This window comes from Phocoena sinus, chromosome 5 (genome assembly GCF_008692025.1).
Source record: "Phocoena sinus isolate mPhoSin1 chromosome 5, mPhoSin1.pri, whole genome shotgun sequence".
Classification (NCBI taxonomy): domain Eukaryota; kingdom Metazoa; phylum Chordata; class Mammalia; order Artiodactyla; family Phocoenidae; genus Phocoena; species Phocoena sinus.
In genome coordinates, this window is record NC_045767.1 from 71,153,184 (window position 1) to 71,181,151 (window position 27,968).

The following is a 27,968-nucleotide window of genomic DNA, read 5'->3' on the forward strand; positions in this document are numbered from 1 at the left end:
CAAAAATTTCCTATTTGCTAGGAACTTGAAGATCACATAGAAAATAACTGCATGTTCCATTTAAAAAATTATTTTTAAATCATCCCAAATTCTACCTCATTTGATGCTTCCATACATGTCTTTAAAGTATATGCAGTAATGAGTTTGATAAAATAAATTTGGTTATGGTACAAACCCGTTGCAAATGTGCAAAAATGAGTGATTTATGGAGTTTTGAAAGATGAATGCAATTCAACAAATAAACACTGTGGAAAAATAAGAGAAAAAGAGCTTAAATATTGAAAGCTACTAAAGGAGAGAGTTTTTTTTTTAATAAAAAATAAACAGGATTCACCACATAAAATCTCCTCTTTTTATGAATTGCTTAGGGATACTAATATAACTTTCTGTCAGCAGATCAAGCCTCCATTGACCATAATCTATTTCTGTCCTGAAATGTATTCTTGTTCTGTGGATAATAGGTAACCTCCTTGGTGCCATTTTTAGATCAGCCCGATGGCAAACATTAAGCAGAAAGCATGTTAACATTTTTCAGGATCAGCTAAGGCTTTAGCAAAGCGGGTTTCTTGCTTGCAGAAGCAGCAAGAATGAGCTCAGCACAGGAGAAAGTGCCTGTTGAAGCTCCTCTGGCTTCAAGTCAAAATTAAATAAACAAACCAACAAAACAATCCTACTGAGAGCATTAAGATGCCCACAGAGGATGTGCCCCCATCAGGCACCAGGAGTACAGCTCCAAAGTTTTGACATTCTCAGCTCCAAAATCAATCTTTGTCTTGAAAACAAATAAACTAACTAATAAAATCTAAAATGCTAATCACTATAATCACTAGCACAATTTCTTACTAATTACCTGTTTTGCTGTCAAAAAGAGGCAGCTGATAAAGGAAATTAAAAGTCAGATCTTGGCCTCATCTTCATTTCAAAAGACCAGTTTTGACTTTCTAAAAATTGTTTTTAACCAGCAAAAATGGTGTTTTTACATGGTTCAACCAAATAAAACCTGGCTTTTCTCAAAACAAATCACAGGCTCATTGCTTCATGGAAGGGGTAGCCAGGGAAGGTCAAGTGCCCAGCTGTCCACTCATGGCTGCTGTCGACATTTCTTCAGTTAAGGATCTGCTCTGAGAGTCTAACTAGCAAGTTACTAAATGGTTATCCAGCTCTCTCACTTTCCAGGGAAGCACCTTTCAAGCTCCACAGAGGCTTCTTTTTTTTCACCTTCCAAGCAGGATGCCCCTCCCAGAGCGTCTCCATTCAAACCAGTTTTGAGAAGACTATCGATTAGATCCTTTTTCCACATGCAACCAGAGAACATTTTCTTGTTTTCTAGATATAGCCTCAACAGCAGAGTTGAGCATGACTCTCATCTCCCATCTAGTAGCTCATCTATATTAAGACACAGAGATAACCCAAACAACAAAACTAAGAGTCAAATGCACAGACAATGAAAAGGCAGGGATAAGCAGTTCCTTCCTAGGGAAGAGTTCCAAAGAAATCAGGTGGGTTCAGGTTAATAAAAGAGTTGTCTAGATTTCCTTCAGTAATCCCACAGCTCTGTGTGGGCCTCAAAAATAAAAACGCAGTGCTGGAATGGGTTTATGGGAGTTTTCTCTGTTACTGTTGTCATCTAGGACTTCTCTTTCCGGTCATTATTAGTAGTAGTAATATTTTACAGAGACCACATTGCATTCATTCTTTTATTCATTGACTCAGTCAACAAATATTGGAAGGGCATTTATTGGGTGGCAGGCTCTGTGTTAAGTATTGGTCTTATAGTTTGTATTCTTCAAATTGCTTTCTTTTAAAATAAAAATCTGTTCAACAGACTAATAATCCCAGATATACACAACTGTTCACAGTTGGATAAGCTGGAGACAATAATACACTCATTTTGTATGTGAAAAGTTGACTTTCTGCTCTTTGGATACAGAGTTCTCACCACCTTTTGCCAAGAAATGTTGGAAATGTTAATCCTCAAATGCCAACAAGCTGGCCAAAGAAAAAGTGCAGATGTGCTAAATGGCGGGTGTCCTTCTTATTCCCTACCTCCCTCCCTTTATCTAAAATTTTCATGGTACATTTTTTTACTTTCAAGTGACCCCTCGATATCTACATCAAACTGATTGGACTCAGTAAAAACTTTTTAGGGAAGCAAAAAATAGAAAGCATTCACAGGGAAACTAACCCCCAACCTCATCTTCACACCCCCACTGTCCTCTTTGAATTCCCTAAAGACAGACTTTTCTCTCACTATAGAACCTACAATTGTTTTCAATTAGCCAAACAAAAAGTAAGTAAAAGTAAGTAAAAAAGTCTGCTTTAGCCAAACTACTCCCAAAAGAGAGAGAGTTTGAGAGAGAAGCTAAATTCACTGGACTACATCATTAGGGAGTCATGACTCTGGAGAGACTAAAGAAATGCCCATGCTAGTTGTCTATATGGAGACAGTAGATTTTAAAAATTAAAGTTCAAGAAAGAGCTAATGAAGGAGAAAGAATAGAATCCTACAGAATAGCTAAGCAAGAGGCATGTGAAAATTCAGGCTCACAAATAAAAGCCGCAAAAGAGACATTGTGAAAGAATATGATGTATTATTCAGAGTTAGGCAGGGTAAGAATCTCCTGGAAGGTGAGATACTAGAAAATATTAAGAAAAACACACCATGCCATACAATCTGAGTAGAAAATGCCCTCTCCTTAAATTGACCAAAACACACAATAATCTCCTTCTGCCAAAGACATTTTTATGCATAATATCCTCTGATTTTATTTAAATGAAATGAAATAAGTAATACCCGAACTGATGCATCTTGAAACTTCTAAATTATCTGAGGCTGAGAGAAAAGCTGGAGATTTAGCGATGTATATTATGTTGTGGGAAAATTAGCCCCTCAAAATAGCAGAAGGGAAATTGGCAGCTTAGCCAAATAAACCAGAAGGAATGAATAATCTTACTCAGTAGCTTAGGGAAGAGAACTTGCTGGAAAATATAGCTAAACATTGAGGGAATTTGTTTCAAGTGTCTGTATATTTTTGAAGCTGACTGAATTTTTTTCCCCTCTAAAAAGGAGTGCTGGCCCACTCACATTGCTAACACAGAAAAAGATCACCAAATTAATAATAATTCGAAATACCATTAAGGAAAAATTTTCATAACAAAAATTTCACCTGGGGAAACATACAGTTCCTTCATATATTGCTATCCCTGACAACTGAGCATCTATCTCAGTTATAGGAAGAATGAAACCAATCAGCAGGTGTTTCCTGAGCAACTGCTAGATTCTTAGCAAATTTGTGCCAGGTGTGCTGGAGAAGGAACAGAGTAAATGGAGAAGTAATAAAAATTCCAACAATGCGGTAAAAGTTTATGAATTGTATAGCAATTCTAGAGTGTTCCTCAAGCTAGCCCATAAAAATCACAAACCAAACTAATGATATTTATAGTAATGAGTTGGCTTATTTCCTTGCTACTCTCCTCTGTCTGCTGACCATCAGTAAAATACACCTCACTGCCAGACTGAGTTCTCCTACCAGCTCCTCCCAAAGTTCAGCACATTTTTTACATCTCTTGGTCCGTACAGAATACCTATTCCTCTTGATTATTTACATCAATATACTGTCACCTGACACAGTATAAATTCATTTAGGGCAAAAACTATCTTTTGAAATTCTTTAAAATTTTTCTCACCACCTTGACAACAGAATTCTTTTGAACATATGTTGTAAATAAATATTGTTGATTGAATATATTAATGCATGTCAGATCGGTTATTTCAAGACAAAAATAAAAAATTCTTTTTAACATTTTTAGATGTTTAAAATGTCAAAAAATTGGGAAAACTATGGATTGGTCTATAGGCAAAATGACCTCAATCAATTGGTGATTTTTAGCCTTGAGAAAATCCACATATATTTTATGCAAAACTAGAAATTTGGAGAGTGTGGCTAATTTTTTGAGATTTTGGCTTCTATGTAAGCTGAACCACCAGCTAAGGGATAGGGCTTGTTTATGAATGGGGTAGAGTTTTATAGTCTTACACTTTCAACAATGTGAACATTAAGACAACCTCCAGAAAAATGATGAATGGGCTGGGGAGTGAGTGTGTGAGGGTAGGCACAGCAGAGGGTCAGCAGTGTGGGATGAGGTTACAATGGAGGGGTGGCAATTTCTAGGGGCTGTAAACCTAGACTTTGGAGCCAGACCATCTGGGTTTAAATCTTGGTTCAGTTACTTAGGAGGTGTGTGATTGGACAAATCACTTAGGCCACTCGGCGCCTCAATCAGTCATCCATAAAACAGGATGAAAATGGGACAGGATTACTATGCCAATTATATAAGTGAATATATGTAAACTATTTAATAAAATACTCTCTGGTGCATACTAAACACAGGATCAGGGGATGCTCTTATTGCTGTTGGAACAGTATGGATTGTTGCTGTGTAAGTGAGCATAAGATAATCTGAATATTTAATTTGACCTGTCTCAGTGAAGCCCAAAAGAACCATCCTCACTAGAATCCATTCTTATGAAAGTAAGCATATGTTAAAAGAGTCTAAAGCAAGATGGCATTAGTTATAGATAGTGGATGAGCTTGTAGTAACAGGTTTTTAAATTAGAAGGGAATTTGGATATAAGCTTGCTTAACTTTGTCATCTAACAGAGAAATTCAAACTCAGATATTGGGTTGTGTGATCAAAGCAACACTGGAAAACTGAGAGTAGAGACAAAATCCCTCGATGCCTGCCTGTTTTCTCTAGGTGAGAGACAGCACAGTGCATCTGAAAGTGTCCAAAACACTTCACCAAGGCTCAGTGTTCTCAACCATAAAACTATGTGTATAACAACACAACAACTCATCTCAGGGTGTATTGTGGAGATTAGAGATAACACATGTAAAGCAACTAGCACCATATATATATATATATATATATATATATATGGCACGTAGAAGACAATAAATAAATAACAATGATGGTGATGACAAGCTACCTCCCCCAATCTACGTACTATGTAAATACGCTTCACAGCTTCTTCCTTTGTCATATTTGTAAACACAGAATACATGAAAATAAATGGACAAGTTTACTATCAATCTATATCTATATCACACACCCACACACTCTTAAACTGTGTTATACTATCAATCTATATCACACACCCACACACTCTTAAACTGTGTTATACTAGGTTTACAAGATGCCTTACTACTTCCTTGAACACTAGCAATATATCAAGCCTTCCTGATGCAGCATTGAAATTATGGCATTTCCCCTTCTGGAGGAGAAAATAGCCATTCAGTTATGATGCTAATGTTGGCATTTTTCTTCCCGTGTGATGTTATTACCAACAATTACCAAGATATGCACAATATTGCTTCAATAAGCTACCAAAATTGATCGTTTCTCCTCCCTTTGTCATTTTGAATGACATCCCTTACCTTGTCACTTTTGGCATTTCAAAGGCTAATTTGAAGTCTCAAATTAACTCTCTGATATAATTTATCATGACCCTCTCTACCTCTCCTTCATAGCATTTTTCACATTTATCATTATTTAACTATTTGAAGTTAATTGTTGAATGTCAACTTCCCCACTACCCTCAGAGTATTCCCAGCCTACTGTCACTTGATAGGTATTCCATAAAAGTAGCCATAAATAAAATAGGTTCCCAGTATGTAATTGGATATATAGATCTGTATTTCAGCACATAGGTCTAAGGTAGCAGTGAATATTTGAGAGTAAGATTATACTGCTATAAGCATGCCTGAAGTATTCTAAAACCAAGATTCAGACCATACCATATACTACCTATAGTCACTTGCAAGATTAATAACCCATCTCCTTCACTAGACTAAGTGCCCAGGTTTTGTCTTCTTTGAATCCTCAGTGCCTTGCATGGTGACTAGTACATAGTGGTTGCTCAGTAAACACTTGTTAAATTAACTACCTGAGATTTGCTCTCTTGCCTTAGCAAAATGACGACTTCTCACGAATCAGCATATGACACATAACAAAACTACCATATGAAAAATATGGTTGGAAATGAAACATAATTCTGATATTCTTGACACTTAAATCACCCAGCTTAATAATTGTGCAATTAAACAATTACTCATTGCCTAAAGAGCATTACTAACTACAGAACATTCTGTACTGAAAAAGGTATGGCTTCCGGGAGGTACAATTTATATGGTTCAAAGAACGTCATTAAACTTCTGTCACCAGCACACCGAAATGTCAAGTGAACTGACAATACTTCATCATGTCCTTGTTCAAACTGCCAAGGAAAGAGATTTTAAACTAAGTTAAGAAATGAGAGAAATAAGGATAAATGGAAAAATGAAAGTTTTTTGCATGTTAGCTTAAACTATTTAAAGCACAGCATTTCTAAGAGGAGTTTTGAGAATGATTGAAATGAAAATCTGAAACTGACCTAGTTTGTAGAGCCTGTTAGAATGGAATGAAGCTTGTGTATTACCATTTATGGGATATCACTGTATTTGACACTGGTGTCAAAGGCACTGATACCTGTGTAAGTGAGGTGACTAAAATGACCCAAGGACAACAAACTATGCTTTTCTCATAATGCATAGCTGCACTTGTAGATTTACAGAGGCTTTTTGTTTTGCTTTCTTTTGTTTTTCAAAGTGTCGTCCTCTGTTCCCTGTTGTTGTCCACTAGCAAAGTCCAACCGCTGACAAGTGTGTCTCAGAATGAGTAGCTGCTGTTCACAATCCTCACAGTGACCCAGCTCTAGCTCACTACTTAACATCCACCTAATGTTCACATTTACAGAAGAATTTTACATAAAATACAAATGTTTTTGGAAATTGTTGATAAATATATTGGTTTTTAGAGGCCCCACATTTCCTATTGTTCGATTCCTATAGTCGGCTCATTATAATAAACAACTGTGACTATTAAACACTGTGCTATGGGCTGTATGGGAAGACAGAATGAAGCCATAACCAGTTTTATTAAGAAGCTCACCATCTAGGTAGGTAAATAGAGCAATCACATATGAAACAATTTATGCAAAATACTTCAGGATATTATAAGTGATAAATTATGTGATGCAAACTTTAAATGTTGAAGATGCTTAAGGAAATAAAGGATAATAATAATCACAGCTACAGTAATCATCAGGGAAATGCAAATCAAAACCACAATGAGATATCACCTCACACTTGTCAGATGGCTATCATCAAAAAGACCACAAAGGGCTTCCCTGGTGGCGCAGTGGTTGAGAGTCCGCCTGCCAATGTGGGGGACACGGGTTCGTGCCCCAGTCCGGGAGGATCCCACATGCAGCGGAGTGGCTGGGCCCGTGAGCCATGGCCGCTGGGCCTGCGCGTCTGGAGCCTGTGCTCCGCAATGGGAGAGGCCACAACAGTGAGAGGCCTGCATACCGCAAAAAAAAAAAAAAAAAAAAAGACCACAAATAACAAATGCTGAAGAGGGTGTGGAGAAAAGGGAACCCTGTACACTGTTGGTGGGAATATAAATTGGTGCAGCCAGTATGGAGGTTCCTCAAAAAACTAAAAACAGTTACCATATGATCCAGCAATTCCACTCTTGAGTATATTTCCAAAGAAAACAAAAACACTAATTTGAAAAGATACACGCACCCCAACATTCATAGCAGCTCTATTTACAGTTGCCACAATAGGGAAGCAACCTATGTGTCCATCAATAGATGAATGGATTAAAAAGATGTGGCATACATATACAATGAAATACTACTTACCCATAGAAAGAATGTTGCCATTTGCAGCAACACAGATGGATCTGGAGGGTATTATGCTTAGTGAAATAAGTCATACAGAGAAAGACAAAACTTTATGTTATCACTTATATGTGGAATCTAAAATATTAAAAAAATGAATGAGGGACTTCCCTGGTGGTCCAGTGGTAAAGAATCCACCTTCCAATGCAGGGGACGCGGATTCGATCACTGGTCAGGGAACTAAGATCCCACATGCTACGGGGCAACTAAGCCCGTGTGCGCCAAAACTATTGAGCTCACACGCCTCAATAAGAGAGCCAGCATGCCGCAAACTACAGAACCCACGCGCCCTGGAGCGTGTGCGCCACAGCTAGAGAGAAACCCGAGCAGACCGTGCGCCTTAATGAAAAGATCCTGCATGCCTCAACAAAGATCCCATGTGCCACAACTAAGACCCAATGCAGCCAAAAAAAGTAAGGAAAATAAATAAATAAAATAAATATTAAAAATAAAAACAAATGAATGAATAGAACAAAATAGAAACAGACTCACAGGTATAGAAAACAAACTAGTGGTTACCAGTAGGGAGAGGGAAGCAGTGAGGGGCAAGATGAGGGTAGGCGATTAAGAGATACAAACTACTATGTATAAAATAAGTGAGCTACAAGGATATATTGTACAAAACAGGGAATATAGCCATTATATTATAATAATTTTAAATGAAGTATAATCTATAAAAATATTCAATCACTTTGTACAAATGAAACTAATATAATATAGTAAATCAGCTGTACTTTGATAAAATAATAATCACAGCTATTATTTACTGGGTACTAAGCACTGTACCATGTACTTTACAGGCAGGATGTAATTTAATCTTCATTATCAGTCTTTCTGGCAGATTCTATTATTATTTTGTAGATGTGGATACTTGACACCATATCCTTGGCATCCTTAAGTTCTATCAAAATGATCCTCATCTGGGAAATAGGGCTAGAGTTTGACTTTGAAGAATGGATAGTAAAGAAGGAGATTCTTATGAGTACAGTTGAATTATTGAATCCAAGGTGTATCTTGAATTATTTATATATTCTTTTTTGTATCATCTTTTTCTTAAAGACTCTAAGCAGAGCAAATAGCTCTTTAATTTTACAAATACCCTTGTAAGAATCTATGAACGCTTTAATATTGAGAAGTCTATGAAGAATAGTTCAGTAAAATGGAAACAGACAAAGAAATTAGGTAGATGGGAAAGGAAAGGTGCACAGTGGAGAAATACGCACTTGTAGTTCGAAGAAAGTAAGTCATTGTTATCATGGGATAGAAGAAAATGTCCCACTCTGGAAATTTCCACGTGTCTAAATGCGAACTAATTAGCTTCTTCATTAAACGTGCTTCACTGCTCTTCTCTATTCTATTTGGTCTACCATTTCTAGTTGTGTTACCTTGATTACATCACTTAACAACTTCAAGACTTAGAGGGGAGGGTGGGAGGGAGACGCAAGAGGGAGGAGATATGGAGATATATGCATATGTATAGCTGATTCACTTTGTTATAAAGCAGAAACTAACACACCATTGTAAAGCAATTATACTCCAATAAAGATATTAAAGAAAAGACTCAGTTTCTTCATCTATAAAAGAGTTATTGTGAGCTTGAAATTAAGTAGCACATGTAAAGCATATCACATAGTACCTGACACAATTTAAAAGTCCAAGTAATTTTAGTCATTATATCATTGGGTTTTTTCACAACATACATACATTAATGTATACTTTCTGACTGAACAAGGGCTACAGAATATATTTTCAAGTAAGTTTTAAGTATGATTTTATTAAGAAATCTCCATGTTTTATTTTATAGTTATTTATTTTCCAAATCATCCTATTAATCCAAATCACCTGAGTCAGTGAGCGAGTAGGTACTCTAAGAAGTAGTAAGGGTTTGGAAGGATAGAACCACGAGAATAGAGCTCAACTTCAATATTGGAAGGACAGAGTCAAAGGCAGAATTATGGTGATGTTGAGCAGAAGCAAAACAGCTGCTTTGCCTCCTGAGATGCCTAAAGACATACCCAAGCTGCCCATAGCTGCTCTTAGAGTCTTTCAGTTGGCCTATTTCTCCTTCCTTCATGAATATTCCATGAACCATAAGCTTTCCAATTCCCAAGAAATAAAAATGGTCACCATGAACCTCTGCCAGGCCATTAACAGTCCATAGGTCACATATGGTGACAATGAATCAAACCACTAGCGAGCTAACCCAAAGGACTATTGAATTATCAAGTATTGTGTAGACTGAAGGCAATTTCAAATGAGGAGTTTAAACACAGTTTAAACAAAGCAGCATCATTCAAATCAGCAAATAGCCATACACATTGGAACACATATTAGAATAAGCAAATTTTAGCTGTTTGATTAGAATCTCTACTGAAACTCCAAACTTCGTAAGATTCTAATATTTCCTTCCAGTAACGTTTTAAAATTTTGCTCTTAACACACTGTTTCCCGATCTTGATTTCCTTCTCCCTACTTACCTATATATATATATTTTTTTCTCTCTTTCTCTCTCCCTTCCTCAATTTTAATGTGTTCTCAACCTTCAAAGTTGAACTATTCAATGACAACTGACGCTCCAAAGCCAGCTGTGCTCTGGCAGCAAGATGTACTCTGGAGGATGTGTGGGCCAACCCATTAATCACTGTCCTTAGAACACAGATATTCTTCAGGAAGCTGCTGTGGCAATCTAAGTTATGATACATATATGGTTACATACCATACAGGACATGAAACATATGATGAATATTTCGATGAGATTTATTATAAACTTCTCAACCCTTAAATACTATGACTCTATGCCCTTCACAAACAAATTTCATCTTCTTAATCTTGATTATGCCATTTGCACCCAGCATGTGGCCCATGCTGCCAAGAGTGGACTTAGCCAACTGGATGTACTCAACCTACCACTCACCAGTGATGCTGTAGTAGTCAAGAGATATGTTTCAAGGAACTATTAGTTCTCGTCCCACCTTTGGAAATTCTGCAGAATGGTCTTTCGCTGATTAAGGGGTACTTTCAAGTATTTATACTATTATAACACTAGTGCAAGGAGCCTCAACACCTTGCAAAAATGAAAAGGGAACTACATCAACTCATTATAAACAGAAAAAAAATTTATATATAAAATATTTCCAAATGCAGACTCTTTAGACTTGAGCAATCCTGGGGTTGGGGGGAGTTAACAGCTACATGGAAGAGTCAGTATATGTTATAATTTCAACACTATTAGAAAATCATAAGTTACAATATGTCATTTTAAAGCTTAAAGATAACCACTGGTTATATAATAATATCATATATAGCTTCCAAAGTACATGAGAAAAGAAAAAATAGGAAAATTTAGCAATAAAAATATACTACAAAAGTTAATATTAAGAAAGAATAAAAAAAATAATAAAATCAGATCAAATAGAATTCAAGAGGCATTATATGGAACCTCCCCAAAAAGGTTATTTTACGATTAAATTAATAGAGTGATATGAAAATAGAGCTGTTATAAATCTTTACATGTTGAATATCGAAGCATCAAAACACATAAAACAAAAATAGTTAAAATGCAAAACGCACTAACACAATCTCATAATATTTGTGGGAGAATTTTTCATAACTTTCTTGGTATTTGAAAGATCAAGAAGTGACTCATTAAGAGGGTGAAATAAAAATGTTTTAGGTAAAATTAATTTAATAACTAACAGTCAACTCCTTTAAATTTCCATCAAACATTTATAATCTTTTAGCATAACTCAGGGCACAATGAAAATATCAACAACATTCAAATCTGTACAAGTAACGTTTCTGAACATAAAGTGATACAACGAAAAATACAATGGAGACAAATAAACAAAATCCCATTTGGAAATTTTAACATTATCTTCCAAGTAATTCTGAGCTTGTAGAGAAAAATAGCAGCATAACTGCAGAATACTTAGCAAATAATTACAATAATATAACGTATCAAAAGTCATGAATTGGCTAACGCTATATGCAAAGCAAATCTCATTGCAATAAAGGAAACTTTATTATTATAAGAAACAGTGAAAAAAAATTAATAAGAATTAAACTCAAGAAGCTAAAAAAGAGTAACAACATTAACTTGCAGAAAGATGAAATTAAAATAAATCTTGTCAGTAATTAGAAAAAAAAGTAAAGTAAACAAGTAAATACAAGATGATTTTTTTAAAGGGAGAGTAAATAGAATTCTTCCACCAAGGCCTCAACACAACAAAGCAAAGCAAATGAAACAACAGTAAAAGGCAGAAAGGGCATAAAATTACCTATGGGGAATTGGAAAGGGGATAAAACTGTAGATAATCAGGGGTTTTTTTTTTTTTTGACTGAAAATAGTATACAAAATTCATTCTAATAATTTTGAAAATCTTGTTGAAACTGATTCCTTTAGAGGAAAATGTAAGCTATCCAAACTTACTTAATGGAAGGACAATAATCTTCCCATCTGCTCACATGCCATTCTTAGAGAACCAGTGTCCAGAGCCCTGTGGGAGGAGAGCTATAAACTGTAGGAGCCTTAACAGTTAATCCTTGCCAGGTTAAATCCCTAACCTAATTGTTCTACTGTCATCTTCTATGGCAGGATTTCCCTGCCTGTCTGGTCTCTGAACTGAATCTCACCCCTATCACAAGGCCCCAGCACTTTCTTCCCACTTTGGTGCCTCAGCACTGTCATAGCACTATCACCATCTAACACACCTAAGTGTTTTACTATATATGTTTTTAAATTGTCTGTCTCCCTACACACTGAAAGATAAGTTATATAGAGTAAGATATCTATCAGGGGGCTTTGTATACCCTTGCTTTTCGGACCAGAAACAGTGTCTGGCTCATAGTTGGCACTAAATGTATGTTTGTTAAATGAGTGAAGAAAAAGAATGAATGCATGTATGAATAATTAAGGGAATGAGTTATCACCTACAGAGAATAAAGTTGATGATTTACATATATTTTGATTTGGGCACATGTAGACAAAAGGAGCTTTAGACTACCATTTGTGGTAACCGCAATAAGGTTGTGCGTGTGACCACTGACATTTTGTTGATTCAAGGAGGAAGCCAAGTAGAGTGAGAAAAAGAGACAGAGAGAGAGCAGAGTATCAGAGGAAGAGGAGGAGAGGGAGGAGGGGATGACTGTTAGCTTTCTCATTTTCATGAGGATCTTGCTAGTTTTGTACAACTGGCCTCCATGAGGAAAACGTCACTTTAATTTTTTTAATCACAGAATCACTTATGTGTCCAATGTAAATTACAGTAGCTCTTATTAGGCTTTCATATCCTTTTAGATATGTCTCTTTAGGACAAGAATTCTCAGTCTTGGATGTGCATAACCCACAATTATGGGTCTTTTTTTTTTTTTTTTGCGGTACGCGGGCCTCTCACTGTTGCGGCCTCTCCCGTTGTAGAGCACAGGCTCCGGACGCGCAGGCTCAGCGGCCATGGCCCACGGGCCCAGCCGCTCCGCGGCATGCAGGATCCTCCCGGACCGGGGCACGGACCCATGTCCCCTGCATCGGCAGGCGGACTCTCAACCACTGTGCCACCAGGGAAGCCCGGGTGTTTTTATTTATTGGTTTTGTTTTCTTCTTCCATACAAGGGCACAGCCCCATGGGATCGTTCTCATGTGGAGCTATGTTAAGAACTGCTGCTTTACTTTGTTCAATGAACTCTACTGAGATGCCTTTCCAACCCACTTAAGGGTATCCACAGGTTTCTTTTAAGTGCATACATAAGATTTTGCCCCTCTCTATAAAAATTTTTTAATCCTGAAAAGAACTTTCAAACAACTAGCTGTGTACCTCAAGCTCATCCAGAGCTGTTTAACTTTTTTTTTTTGCGGTATGCGGGCCTCTCACTGTTGCGGCCTCTCCCGTTGCGGAGCACAGGCTCCGGACGCGCAGGCCCAGTGGCCATGGCTCACGGGCCCAGCCACTCCGCAGAGCTGTTTAACTTTTAAGCCACTAGTCACAATTTTAAAGTATAAATGCATGATTATCCTTTAATATTTTTCTGGATTTTTAAGTGACTTACTGTTTGTCATTGGGATCTTCAACTTCTTAGCTTTTCCCCGGCAATGCAAATTTGACCAAGATGCTGAAATCTTAAAGGATATTAAGTCAAATACCTGCAGAGGTGCTTCAGGTTGCTTTTCTCTCAGCACTGGAGCAGCTGGAATTTCCTGGGGGGCTTTTGATGTCTTCCTTTTGGCTTTTGCCATTTGAACATTGGTAAAGTAGTTGACAGCAGCAAACTCAATAAGGGCCGAAAACACAAAAGCAAAGCAGACAGCTATGAACCAATCCATGGCAGTCGCATAGGACACTTTGGGCAAAGAATGCCGTGCACTGATGCTCAGTGTGGTCATGGTGAGCACTGTGGTTATTCCTTCAAAGCAAAAGAGCAAAGAGACAAAATACTTTATGGTTACTTCAATGCATAAAAACAAACAAAAAGACCTGGAAATTTGGTGGGGTGAGGGTAACAAAGTTTACAATAACTCAAACCAAACCATCTTTGATGTAAGATTCCAGTCATAGTGGTTCAGTGAAATTAGCACAGGCTTTGGAGATGACAGAGATGGTTCAAATCCTGGCTCTTCTAATCACTGGCTCAGTGTGAGTTGGATTAAGTTAGGAAAACTCACTGGTTTCATTTGATACCCACTTATTGGGTTTACAATGAAGATTAAAAGTATCTAAGGCACCTAACATATACTGGGTTCATGTTAGTACCTGGGCCAATGTACCTGAGAAACTCAACACACACCTAACAGAAAGTGTGACTCATTGAAGCACTGACTCTCAACCAGGAGTGGGAAGATGGTAGCAATGAAAACTGAAGCATCAGAATTCCTGGGGTAGGCATGGCCCACTGCTGTTGAGAATCTCTATCAGAAAAAGCACAAGTTATATGTATTTATAGTCTTTACCTGAATATTACTTATTGAACTAAAATAACAAATTTACTAGTTGTAAAATAGCTTAATTTATATAAAACAACATAGGTATACTCCTGAGAAATAGACTTCTAGAATAATCTGGCTTTAAAAATATTGGGCATCTACTGCCCATCAGTTTGTGGTTGGCAGGAAAATATTGGCAACAAGAATAGAGGTACTTCTCACGCATCAATAGGCTTCTGAAGCATATCACCTCCAGAAAAGGCTTCTCCTCAGCCTGGGAAAAAAGTCAGTCCCCATTCTCAATGGAAGAATTCCACTTGCCACTGAAACTGTAGAGAAATGCATTACGTAGGGATGCTAATATTTGCACAATTGTCCCTTTCTGAATCTTTGCCTCTCTGTGTATCTAATCCATGTTATGTAGTTAAGCTTGGAAATTTACATGGAGATTTACCATATCCATTTAAACTCATTCTATGTAATGCCTAGGAAATCTCTTGAATTGACACACCCAGGTGTTTGGGGATGGTGATGATGACAACAATAACAATGAAGAAGGCATAAACTATATCCAGTCCATGCCAATCCACAGCTGAAAGCCAAATAACACATGTTAAACTGAAAAAATAGTGAGTCCCATGCAATAATAAAAGAATAATAATATTTTGATGTAGGGAGAAATAATACTGTCCTCTCAACTCAGCACTTAATTATGTTCTGCCCTAATTGTTCCATTTGAGTGAGCTTTGTTTCCACTACTTGATTGAGCATAGACTTCTTAAGGGCAGAATGGCTAACACTGCTTCAGGATTTACCTTATTTCACGTAGTGCCGAGCATATGATAAATGCACTGTAAATAAAAATACATTTTTCAGCTCTTCATCAATCTATTTTCTTTCTAGTCCCTTCTGAACTGTCATTGTTTACAACATGAAAAACTAGAGCAACTGTGTAGCTTCTGAGCTATGGATCTTTCAAAAACATTCCATAGACTATACAGAGGAAGAAAGTTGAGAATTTGGTTGTATTCCCTTTAAAAATTTTTTCATGCTATTTTTAGCATTTCATTAGTCAAAAACAGATTTTAAAATGTGTTTTTTCAGTCAAATATATAAATACCTAAATGCCTATGAAAATGCAATCTTGTGAATTTAGTAGACTTTGTTTCGAAAAGAGACCTCAGGACTTTTAGGTCTCTACTTTAAATCTCAGGAAAATGGCACCATTCCCATGCTTATTGTGAGATATGTGAATAAAGCCTAAATTAATTCTGAAAAATTTTAGCTACAAAATTTAAAGATATATCAAGGTTTTTCTTCTTATTCATAACAACTTAAGTTTAATGGCCTATTAAGAATTCAAAAATGTTCTACAACTTTATTAAGCATGTTTCCTCTAATAGCATAGAAATTGTGCTGAAAGCACTTGAAAATAAAAAATGAACAGTGCAGTGTTAATAAGAATACTGCTCAGAAATCAGAAAATTTCACAGTGACCATACTGTGATAATCAAAAAGGAAACTGAAACTCAAATATAAGCAACTTAAGATCCTCCATGTTGCTGTGAACATTTTTTTGGTAATAGAATGATTTCTCCTGAGGACCAGAAGTAGTGGTCTTCGTCTTCTCCTGCAGTATGAGAAGAAATTCCATTATTAATGCCAAGTAAGCAGAGTATTAATTCAATTATTGAGCCATGAATCCAAAAATTACTTTCTGAATGTTAATGAGGGTGGATCACCAGGTTTATGAATATGTTAAATAACGTATGGACATCTACGCAAAAACATTGGATATGTGGCCGCTTTCCATCTCTCTTTCATTGTCTAGGGTAAACTTGATTCTAAAGTTTGTAGAAAGACCCCTCAGATATTATGGCTCCTATTTTATGACTGTTGGCAAAATTAGGAAAGTAACTGGCATAAACAATTGGCTGAGTGTTTGAAGTTGCCATCCCTTTAGACATTAAAAAGTTTCTCTGCCTGGAGTTCAAATTTAAGAAAGCACTAGCACAACAGGAATGGGCTTATTACACCTGTTTTTAGGTGGAACATTTGGTTAAATAAACACCAACACAATAGCAAACAGATGCCAACTTTTCAGATTAAGAAGCCATGCTTCCTCTGCATCGAGGAAGATAGTACATCCGTTACCACATCTACCGTGAAAGCACTTTAATAACCATGGAATTTTTTTGACACGTTCAAGTATTGACGCCAGTTCCTGTTTTTAGAGTGCTGAATATGCACGATGTTGGTTGGCCCAGAAGCTGGAAGAGGACATGTACGAGTAGGCTAAGACTGTACACAAGAGTGCATTTTTGGCTATAGCCACTCCTAGAGAATGAACTAGTGATGATGTACACATGCCAGCTGGCGTTTACTCAGATTTCATGTTTTACTATACTGGAATAATCAGAAAACTTAGAGGCACACAACTTTAGAGATAGAAGCCCTTGCCAGAGAATTCAGCACACTCTCACTCCTTATATTTACACTGATTTTTTTTTGGTTTTGTTTTTGCATGATCTTGAAAGACACCCCTGATCCAGAAAATTCTCTCCTTGGGTGAAGAGGAAAATGAGAATTTGGAAAGATAAATACTAGACCAGAATTAATTTTTTTACCTGAATCTCAAATGAAAGAGTGCTTACGTGCCCACAAATACTTAAAACTTAACTTCCTTAAAAAATACCATCGAAAGCATCAATAAACAATTTAATAATTACCATTCTGACACATCTTAGGTCTTAGAAGACTTAATTATTGGGCATAATTTCCCTGGTCAATCAAAACCAGTATCTTGGTACATGAGCACAATCAGAAAGAAACCAATGGAAAAAGCTACCCACAAAGTATCCTCAGCACACAGCCATACAATTTCACTCAGCTGCTCTGGAATTCTCCACAAGCCCCCATGTCCCCAGACCCCCTGTAAAGAAAGAAAGGCAGAGTAGAAATGGGAGAGTTCTCAAAGTTAGGCAGAAATTGTCTTGGGTCTATCGCTTAAATATATGACTTTACACAAGTTTCTTAATCTCTTTGAGTCTATATCCTTAGCCATATGAAATTAATAATGCCTACCTTGCTGAGTTATCGTGAAGATTAAATGAGATGACCCCTATCAGTACATGGCAAATCTTATCATCATTATTATTAGTGTTACCGGTATCCTTACCACATGCTACTTAATTTCCTTACAGTATCTTATCTGGATAGGAAATGTTGGGTGGGCAATATAATATATAATCAATGCTATCTCTCCCCATACCACTGGAAATTTCTATTATTTGCGGACAAATGGGACAAAACAATGGCTATGAGTTTATAATGAACCAAGAAAGCATTCAAAGCTTATCAACCAATCACAATAACTAGAAAATATGGAGAACATTCACATTATAGTATCAAGTAGTGATTCTCAAATGAGGGAGATGGCAGCGTGAGCTGTCATAGTAATCAATGACACTAAAAATAGTATTTACTGTGTGGTAGGCATTGTTCCAAGGGCTTTATCCAAATTTACTCATTGAGGGCTTCCCTGGTGGCACAGTGGTTAAGAATCCGCCTGCCAATGCAGGGGACACGGATTCAATCCCTGGTCCGGGAAGATCCCACATGCCACGGAGCAACTAAGCCCGTGTGCCACAACTACTGAGCCTGTGCTCTGGAGCCTGCGAGCCACAGCTACTGAAGTCCGCATGCATTAGAGCCCACACGCCACAACTACTGAGCCCATGCACCGCAACTACTGAAGCCCGGGCGCCTAGAGCTCGTGCTCCACAAGAGAAGCCAACACATTGAGAAGCTTGAGCACCACAACGAAGAGTAGCCCCAGCTCACCACAACTGGAGAAAGCCCGTGAGCAGCAACAAAGACCCAACACAGCCAAAAATAAATAAAAATTTAAAAAAAAGCAAAAATCCCAAAATAAACAAAAAAAACAAAAACAAATTAATTAATTGAATCCTCCTAGCAACCCTATGTAGTAGCAACAATGTATCCTGTTGTAACACATGAGGAAACAGGCAGAAATAACTCGCTGAAGGTTCACAGCTAATAAGTGGTAGACTTTGGGGTTACAACTTTTGTCTCGCTCCAGAGTCTGCACTTTTGACATGACTACCTCTTAATCAAAGGCATCATTAATGGGTCAATATTATCTGTTCTAGAAATTATTTAGGAACATAGAAAAAAGATGGTATATGTGTAAAAGTAATTTTATTTTTATTTTCAATGATGACAGTTCCTGAAATATTAATATTTTTTGTACGAGGAAAAGTTAAGGGACTTTGATCTGGTTCTCAGCCTCAGCAGATACCTCCTGCCCAGTCAGGCTGCCTCTGGACATGATGTGTAGACCCAAGGTTAATCATTCTCTCACTGCACTCAATGAGAGAATGGACATCAAGCATTTAGCAGATTAATCCCTTGTCGGCAACATGGATGGACCTAGAGATTATCATACTAAGTGAAGTAAGCCAGACAGAGAAAGAAAAATATCATTGGATATCAGTTACATGTGGAATGTAAGCAATGACACAAATGAACTTATTTACAAAACAGAAACAGACTCACAGATATAGAAAAGAAACTTATGGTTACCAAAGAAGAAAGTGGGGGGAGGAATAAATTAGGAGTTTGGGATTAATATATACACACTACTATATATAAAATAAAAAACAAGGTCCTACTTATAGCACAAGGAACAATACTCAATATTTTGTAATAACCTCGGAGGGAAAAGAATATGAAAAAGAATATACATATATGTGTGTGTGTATATATATATATATATATATATATATATATATATATATATATATGACTGAGTCACTTTGCTGTACACCTGAAACTAACACTGCAAATAAACTGTATTTCACTTTAAAAAAAAAGAATTTAGCAGAGTGTCTGGCATTACATAATAATGCATATTTTCTTTTAAAAACAGTTAATAATCAAGGAAACCAAGTCATAACAAAATAAATCTCCCCTACGCAATAGAGCATATGGTAAAAAGTAACTAACATGTGCTAAGTGCTCCATATACCCTGTAATGAGTACTGCACATAATTCTAAATCTTTACTAGTCTGTGAAGGAGAGATGTGTTATCACAGTTTTATGGATGGAGAAAATAAGTGGCAGATGTGGGTTTTAAAACCTGACCTATTGGAGTCCAAAGCTTAGATGTGTTTTCTCCTCTTTCATTTTCACACCTATTTTTAATAGCTAAAATTTACTCAACACTTGCAATGAACCCTCGCAACTCTACGAAGTAGGTAGTGCCATAACACCTGTTCACTGCCTTCGTGAGGTCACACCCTACCCTCAGCACTGACCCTCCTCTAAGAGTATCCCTGGTAGGATTCCAAAACCTTCTTGAGTAAACCTAAAGGGGTGGGGGAGGGTGTCCATGGCAAACACCCCACATTCAGGTCCACTGAGAACACTAAGATGCCCTTATATCAGAAGTTCTCTAAATGGATCAGAGGTGGGATGAGAAGTTCGCATTCTCTCCAGTTCCTTCTCACCAGCATCCCTTCAGCTATTGTGTGATGAGGGATATTATACCATGGCTTCTATTTGGCTTTCTACCAAGTAGAAAAAGCAAAGGGAAATTGGCATCTCTTGTGAGGATTATACCTCCTTTCCATTCCATTTTCATCCCATAACTGAATGCTTTTGCCACTCACAATCAATAGAAAAAGAATAGAGAGATATGTTGAATTAAATAAATATCATTATAACTAATTTTAATATTTAAAAGCAAGCCTGATAAGCAAAAGGCTTATTTTCAGCTACAAAAATTGAAAACTCAGGTGTTCTGGACCTCATAGGGTTAAGAATATGATATATAGGAAGCCACTGTAAAAACAAAAAGAATAAAATGTGTAGTATTCTGAAAAAAAAGATGTAGGTAGAATATAACAATAAGCTAATAAACTAAGCATATAATACTTCCAATTCCATGCATTTAAACCATTTGCCTTTTGTTCCTCTTCATTAAAAGGCAAATTATTCTAAGGTTTTCATATTCATTCATCCATGACTTTTGTTTTATTTTAAGCTCCCAATGCATTTCATTTCAACACATAGATATGATTTTTAATTCAATCACACAGTATTAAGCTAGGAACCCAAGAACATCACCCAAAGTGAAATTATATTCAGATTCACACTTGGTCTTCACCTGCCAGTTCTCAATAAAGGAAATCTGGTGGAGCCCCAAAGGAAGGGATGGACTGCCCATATCCTCTCAAGCTTTATTACTTTGTATTGGCTGATAAAAATGAAACCTTAGGGGCTTCCCTGGTGGCGCAGTGGTTGGGAGTCCGCCTGCCGATGCAGGGGACAAGGGTTCGTGCCCCGTTCCGGGAGGATCCCACATGCCGTGGAGCGGCTGGGCCCGTGAGCCATGGCCGCTGAGCCTGAGTGTCCGGAGCCTGCACGTCTGGAGCCTGTGCTCCGCAGCGGGAGAGGCCACAGCAGTGAGAGGCCCGTGTACCGCAAAAAAAAAAGAAACCTTATGTGAGTCTTTACTTAGCACAGCCAGATATATTACTGTTTAATATTTTGTTAGAGATGATATCTAAAGGTTATTCCCATGATCAAAATGTAAGGTGGACAAAAATACCCAAGAAATGATTATAATTACCGAATACAGTCCTAGCTGGAACTGATTCCTTATTTATCCAGAATGAAACTTGAGAAAGAATTACTGTCATAATACATGGAATGTACGTCTGAATCATAAAATAACCCATCTTCCGTCTGAGGTGAAAATAAACCGTCATAACGATATATTCACCTGCGAATGAAACATGAGGAAAATACGTTATAGGTTCTGCGGGCAATTATTCAATGGCTTTATAATCATATTTCAGACTAACAAACAGTATTCTAGGCAAAGAAAGTATCGGATTGAGTAACAACACACGCACTGAGAAATATGTAGTTCCCAACTGGGGGGGGGAAATGATACTGTCCATCATTACACAGAAAAACATTTCTGTTGCATGTAGTAATTAAGCAATTGAATAAGTTGGGCTATAACTTTATAAAAATTCTTTGCAGTGCTTTCTATTTTAAAGCGATTGGCCTTCATTTTCAGCATTTTCTAGAGCAGAATTTAGACCTAACCTTTATGGAAAATCACTAGAAAAAAATGAAAATACACATACACATGAAAATATAAAGCTTAATTTTAGAAAGAATTGGAATACAAAGGCATACATTATATATACATATATGCTTAGGGAAAGGTTACCTTACTGTCTTAGTTTTAGGAAAGAGCTTTATTTCTAAATGTGGCATATGTGAAGAAAAATACAAAGAAACACATATAACATACGACCATATGTAACATCCCTGAGTTCAGGCATGTTTTATTGGCATTTAGACAAAAACCTAAAAAAGCTAATAAGTAAATATACCATAAGATTTCTGGTAGCTCTTGATAATATTTTTAATGTTACATCTGAAAGTAAGGTATTGAGAAAGTTACTTAGGAAGCAGTAGCTTTATTCTCAGACTGTGAAGCCCAAGATTCAGAAGCCTCAAATCCTCCCAAAATGTATTTTTAATCTCACTTACAGGCTGGAAAAGAAATGTCTTTAAAAAAAATAGTTTTTCCTGGTGATATGTGTATGTAAGGAATAGTTTTAGAACAAGCAATAATTAGCTGTTTTTCCCCATTGAATATGACAAAAACTAAATCCTATGCTTCTTACCATTCACATCCCCAAAGCAAGTACAGACCAAGAATCATCAAAAATAATCATCCATCTACTCATGTGACAGCTTTAATATACACCCTTAACATATTTTATAATTAAGCTTTATATTTTGCTTTTACTTTTGAAAAGAGGGTAGCGTAGCACCACAAAAATTGGGCGAGATTTAAAAAAAAAAGATTTGGGGAAATCACCAAAAACAGGGAAATCCAGTGCTCAAAAATCAATGGTCAGGGCTTCCCTGGTGGCGCAGTGGTTGAGAGTCCGCCTGCCAATGCAGGGGACGCAGGTTCGTGCCCCGGTCCGGGAAGATCCCACATGCCGCTGAGCGGCTAGGCCCGTGAGCCATGGCCGCCGAGCCTGCGCATCCGGAGCCTGTGCTCCGCAATGGGAGAGGCCACAACAGTGAGAGGCCCGCGTACCGCAAAAAAAAAAAAAAAAAAAAAAAAAAAATCAATGGTCAGATTTCCCACCTCAGAATTCTGTTGAAAACAGTTCTGATATATTTGATTATTGGCTTTTGTTTCTGAATAAGAAAACCAGCTCACTTCTCACATGTCACCAACTCAGAATTTATTTTAAACTAAAACAAGATTTAAATACAAATGAAGTCTGAACTGTGATTTATGCATCAACTCTATTTCTGGAAACTTTTAGTTGTCCCCTGAAAACACGAGATATTTCAATGAAGAAGCTAGGACAAAACTCCATTGCCAATGCTAGGTAGCATATTGACTCAAATTGTTAAACATCTCACCCGTGATGGATTTGATAGTTTCACTTGATACAGTTTGCCCAATCAAGTCATACTGAACTAAGCTGGAAGACTCCTTTGGAACTTCTACTGATTTCTCAGGACCTTTTGTCCACGTATAAATCATCTCACTCTTCGGATAGGCATCTGGATGAGAGCACAGAATGTGGTTAGATTCAGAGCTCCTTTTCCATCAGCATTGATGGTCAACGATTAAGAATATTACACATGTTCAGGAAAGATGTAATAAATGAAAAAAAGAATCATTATGATTTATTCAAACACGTTTCAGATTGAGAAGACTGTAGAGATTAAATAAACAGCCTTGCAACTGGGTATATTTCTTACTTTTATGCCAAAGGTTTGGAGGGGAGACTACAACTAAGGCAACTAAAATGCTATGTATGCATCAGTGCACTTGGTATGTTTCCATACTAATAGGATAAACAGTTGAAAAGCAGAAATAATAAACCCCCCAAAAGTACTGTCCAACTGCTACTCCCTTTCTAACTCACTGCCAGTATTTGACCAATATCGACTTCTTCCATCCTAATGCAGCTCTGCCAATTAGAAATGTACCAGATGCTGCGTATAATAATACAACAACAAAAACAAAAAGAGCAAATCCTACTGTTGGGAGAGCTCTCCAGGGGTCACCTATTCCAGACTCTGCCTCTGGGCAATACCCATGCTTTTTGGGAACCACTCTGCGGTAACAACTGGCTATGCTGTTTATAAAGCTCTCCAGGGAATGTACTTACACAACCAGTTCCACTACCTTTAAACTCTCACAATCAGAACATTTTCCTTTCTATCTTCAACAAATCCCTCCCAGCGGCAATTCAAGCCCATTTTCTATTATTTGGTGTTCAGTACAAATGGAGACCAGCTGCTTGCTTACCAGTCTACCCAGAACAGATAGCTTGGCTCACACACAAATGAGTTCAGAAGAACAAAGATGAATTGTATGCTACCCTCTGCAAACCTTCCTAAAAGGCCTAGAGCACAGTAGGTCCTCAGTGAAAGTGTTTAATTCTACAAAAGGAATTGATACCTAGGGAGACTATCTTTATAAGCGACTTTGCAAAACAAACTATAAGGCTTGTGTTGTCATTTAGCACTACACAATTGTGTGTCAAGGTTTATCTTCTGAAGTATATGTATGCTTAATCATGCAGTTAAAGTCCCAGAATGCTATGATCCTGCATGATATTTTTTTTTTTTTTTTTTTTTTTTGGTGGTACACGGGCCTCTCACTGTTGTGGCCCCTCCCGCTGCGGAGCACAGGCTCCGGACGCGCAGGCTCAGCGGCCATGGCTCACAAGCCCAGCTGCTTCGCAGCATGTGGGATCTTCCCGGATCGGGACATGAACCCGTGTCCCCTGCATTGGCAGGCGGACTCTCAACCACTGTGCCACCGGGGAAGCTCCCTGCATGATATTTTAAATCAGGTATCCTACTCTTGGCTATCTTATAACCATTTTTCCCCGTTTTTTCTCATGCCTATGAATTGTAAACATAGTTAAATGTTATTTTTCTCCTTCCAAAGTAATTAAGTATCTTTATTTGATAAGTATGATGGGCCTCTCTTTTCAGTTCTCAACCCCAAATCATCAGCTTCCAAGGAATAATTTCTTTATTTTATACAAACCCTGATGGAGGACCAACTATGTTTAAGTCACTCTGAAGAGTGTTCCATGAGATCTGGGGGCGGGGGGCGGGTGGGTGGGTGGGAAAGAACTTTCCCTAGACTAGAGCTATCTTGGGTGAAATTTAAATTATAGCACAAATAGTTTTAAATTCTGGCCCCAGTAAGATCGACCTTTCTGTTCACGTATTTTCTTCTGTTTTTATCTTCTCTCATTAAATCACTGGTCAGGGAGCAAAGGACCCTCTCTAGATTCAAGTTAGGCCAACGGAATATTGTGATTACTGGGGTTTATAAAAAGAATGGTGACTGCCGAGTCTCATTAAGTTAAGCAATGAGCAATGATAACAGCAGGCAACAGTTTCACAATCAGTGAGACTAAGAATGTGAAGCAATAGTAAAAGTCAGCATCTATTTTTGGTAGATTCTGATTGAGTCAAATATTTGAGGCAGACGTTAGAAGAGACGATCACATTTTGCTGCCATCTCTGAGAAGGCAGCTTGGGGGAAAGGAATTCCATATTCTGTCCTACCCATTCATTTTATCCTCCTGCCTTCCCGTCCACAAAATATCCCAAAGCCATCTGTCTCACATCTCCTCTGGTACCATCCTAGTCTAAGCCACCACCATCTTTGTATCAATATTAACACATACAGCCTCCAACTCTTCTCTGCTTCTCTCTAGCATCTCTACAATCCTTTCTAGGTAGAAAAGCTGAAATGCAATTGTGAAATGTCAATCAAAGAGTGCCACACCCCTTAGTAAATCCTTCCAAAGGTGTTCTAAAGCCCTTAGAATAATATCCACACTCCTTAATGTGGTCTGTAAGGCACTATACTGTCTTGCTCTGTCTACATATCAGACCACACCTCCTACTTGTTTTGGTCATACTTCGGCTGCTTTTATACTAACAGTGCTGCTTATGCTATTCTAACCTATGTCATGTCAGGAAGCCCCGAACCACCTTCTGCTTTTTTCAAGTCTGCCGTAAAGGATTCTGCTTGTAACAGAAACTATTAAATTACAAAAACAAAAAGATCATTTATACTTTCTATGTTACACCACCAACACATGGAGTTCAGAGGCCCCTAAATTTCACCACGGATCACCAACCTATTAATTATGAGTCAATCTACCTAGGCTATCTAGGTAGGCTAGGTAAGTAGAAATATGTTTTTGCTTTTTGGGGGAAAAGGGGTTGTTTTTACTTCTTTATTTAAATATATTAGATAATAAGCAGTCTCCTGTAAGTCAAACCTTGGACAGTTGTTGTCAGGGACAGTGATTTAAATGTTGGACTATGGAAAATCATGCACATATAAAAATATCAGCTTGCGTGAGATAATCATAAATTCTAACAACATTTTTATTGTAACTTACAACTCCCAAATTTCAAAGGGCATGCATGACCATCCATGGGGAAATCCACCAATCTCATGGGACACTCTGCACTTATGGTGAGTCTATGATGGAAAAAGGCAATTAAACAAAATCAACACTTTCTTTAAAAGTAATTTAAAGATCCCTCAATGAGGAAGCAGGAAGGAAGGAAAAAAAGAAAGACAGGAAGGAAGGAAGGGAAGAAAGGAAAAAAGAGAGTTAAAACGATAAAAAGCAAAAAAGAAAAATGACTACCTCATTGTGTATAAAATAGTGCCATTTCTCATAATTCTAAAAAGCTTATTTGGAGCTGTCATATTATGTGAGACAGATTTCTTTCCATTCCTGAAGAAAGTATCAGGAGTCCATACTTTTGTTACCATCATATTGTTCAATCTCAGAATTTCAATGGGGCCATCATATTTCAGTCTTTTGTCAATCCATGTCTGTCTGAAGAACACATCCATTGTGTATTCCTAGGGAAATTAGTTTGTGACATATTCAATCACAGATGACTACACATAAATATGCAGAAAAATGTATTAAATTCTAGCCTCTTTCCCACTCCAAAAAGACTACCCCAAATAAAAACAAATAGGAGCAACATTTTTTTTAAAAATCAGTGGAGCAAAAAAAGTGTCAGCAATTAAAGCATGTTATGTCCATCTTTATACCTTAATCTTCTACATTTGTTAGATAATCATACATATTAATCATTCAAGAATAATTACTATAATTTAATAAAACCACCAGCACCAGGTAATTACGGTTGTACTTTGTTTTAAATCAAGTGGCAAAATTAATGTGTAACAAATATCACTGCATAATTCATCATAAAATTGTAGGGATCTCTTTAAGGCAAAGTAAAATATGTAAGAGAAATTTTATGACCACAGAATTTATTAACATTTGCCTAGAGTCAAGGAGAAAAGTAAAGTAGTTTCTTTGACCTGGAAACTGAAAATCTTTAATATTAGAGAACAGAACTGAATGGACAAATTTATCTTGACCAGTGCTTGATAGTCTAAGCTCTTTATGCCTGAGAGATGGAAGTGGGGGGGAGGGGTAGTGAGCAATTGGGCCAACAAGGAATTCTAAATGCAGTTAGGATTACAATATAGTTTCATACCAAAACTAATTACACTCTCTAATTTTCTCCTCTTCAATAATTTTCTACGGGAAAAAAATACTACATACATGTTGTAGTATGGGGACTAGTAATAGAACGTTCTTTTCTGTGTTGAGAATTATTCCAAACCAAAAAATACTCAAATGTTAGAGCTGAAATGCAAGTTCCACGTCTTACTTTTGTAAACTTTTTAGGCTGTTCTTTGACTTTCTAGCTTTGTGTGATCGATTACAAAATAAATGCTAATTGCCCTCTTTTCTGCATGTTTTTTTCAAACCTCAAAAAGTACATTTAATTTCCCAAATACCTACCATTTCAACATCAGAAACAGGTCCAAAGCTAGTGACATATATGTCAGTTTTCACTTCTGTAACAGGACCTAGTAAGTATGAAGTAAATAAGTGTGAAAAAATAATTACCAATCTTATAGGCAAGGTGGGTTTGATAATTAAAGACAGGTTATATATCATGTTTTCATGAGCATCTTAAATTTTCAATGAGACAATGCAGCTCTACAAAAAATGAAGACAAAAGAACAACAAAACCAGAAAGCAATGTTTACTTACGGTCAAAAAGAAACCCCAATTACTTACCAGGAACCTTATTTCTTCAAGATACATCAC

The 27,968-nt window shown here is 37.2% G+C and overlaps 1 protein-coding gene across 3 annotated transcripts in view; it reads right to left on the reverse strand.

The window, feature by feature from the left end:
- GABRA4 (gamma-aminobutyric acid type A receptor subunit alpha4) overlaps positions 1 to 27,968 on the reverse strand; it is a 64,237-nt gene that overhangs the window by 21,288 nt on the left and 14,981 nt on the right. For 2 of the 3 annotated variants that reach the window (XM_032632741.1, XM_032632742.1), the window contains exons 3-8: positions 27,657 to 27,724; positions 26,472 to 26,692; positions 26,217 to 26,299; positions 23,191 to 23,334; positions 21,356 to 21,508; positions 13,923 to 14,182 (exon numbers count right to left, since the gene is read on the reverse strand). In XM_032632741.1, coding sequence (XP_032488632.1) covers positions 13,923 to 14,182; positions 21,356 to 21,508; positions 23,191 to 23,334; positions 26,217 to 26,299; positions 26,472 to 26,692; positions 27,657 to 27,724 — 929 coding nt within the window. The remainder of the gene's footprint in view (positions 1 to 13,922; positions 14,183 to 21,355; positions 21,509 to 23,190; positions 23,335 to 26,216; positions 26,300 to 26,471; positions 26,693 to 27,656; positions 27,725 to 27,968) is intronic. The other variant, XM_032632743.1, reaches the window with a different exon arrangement.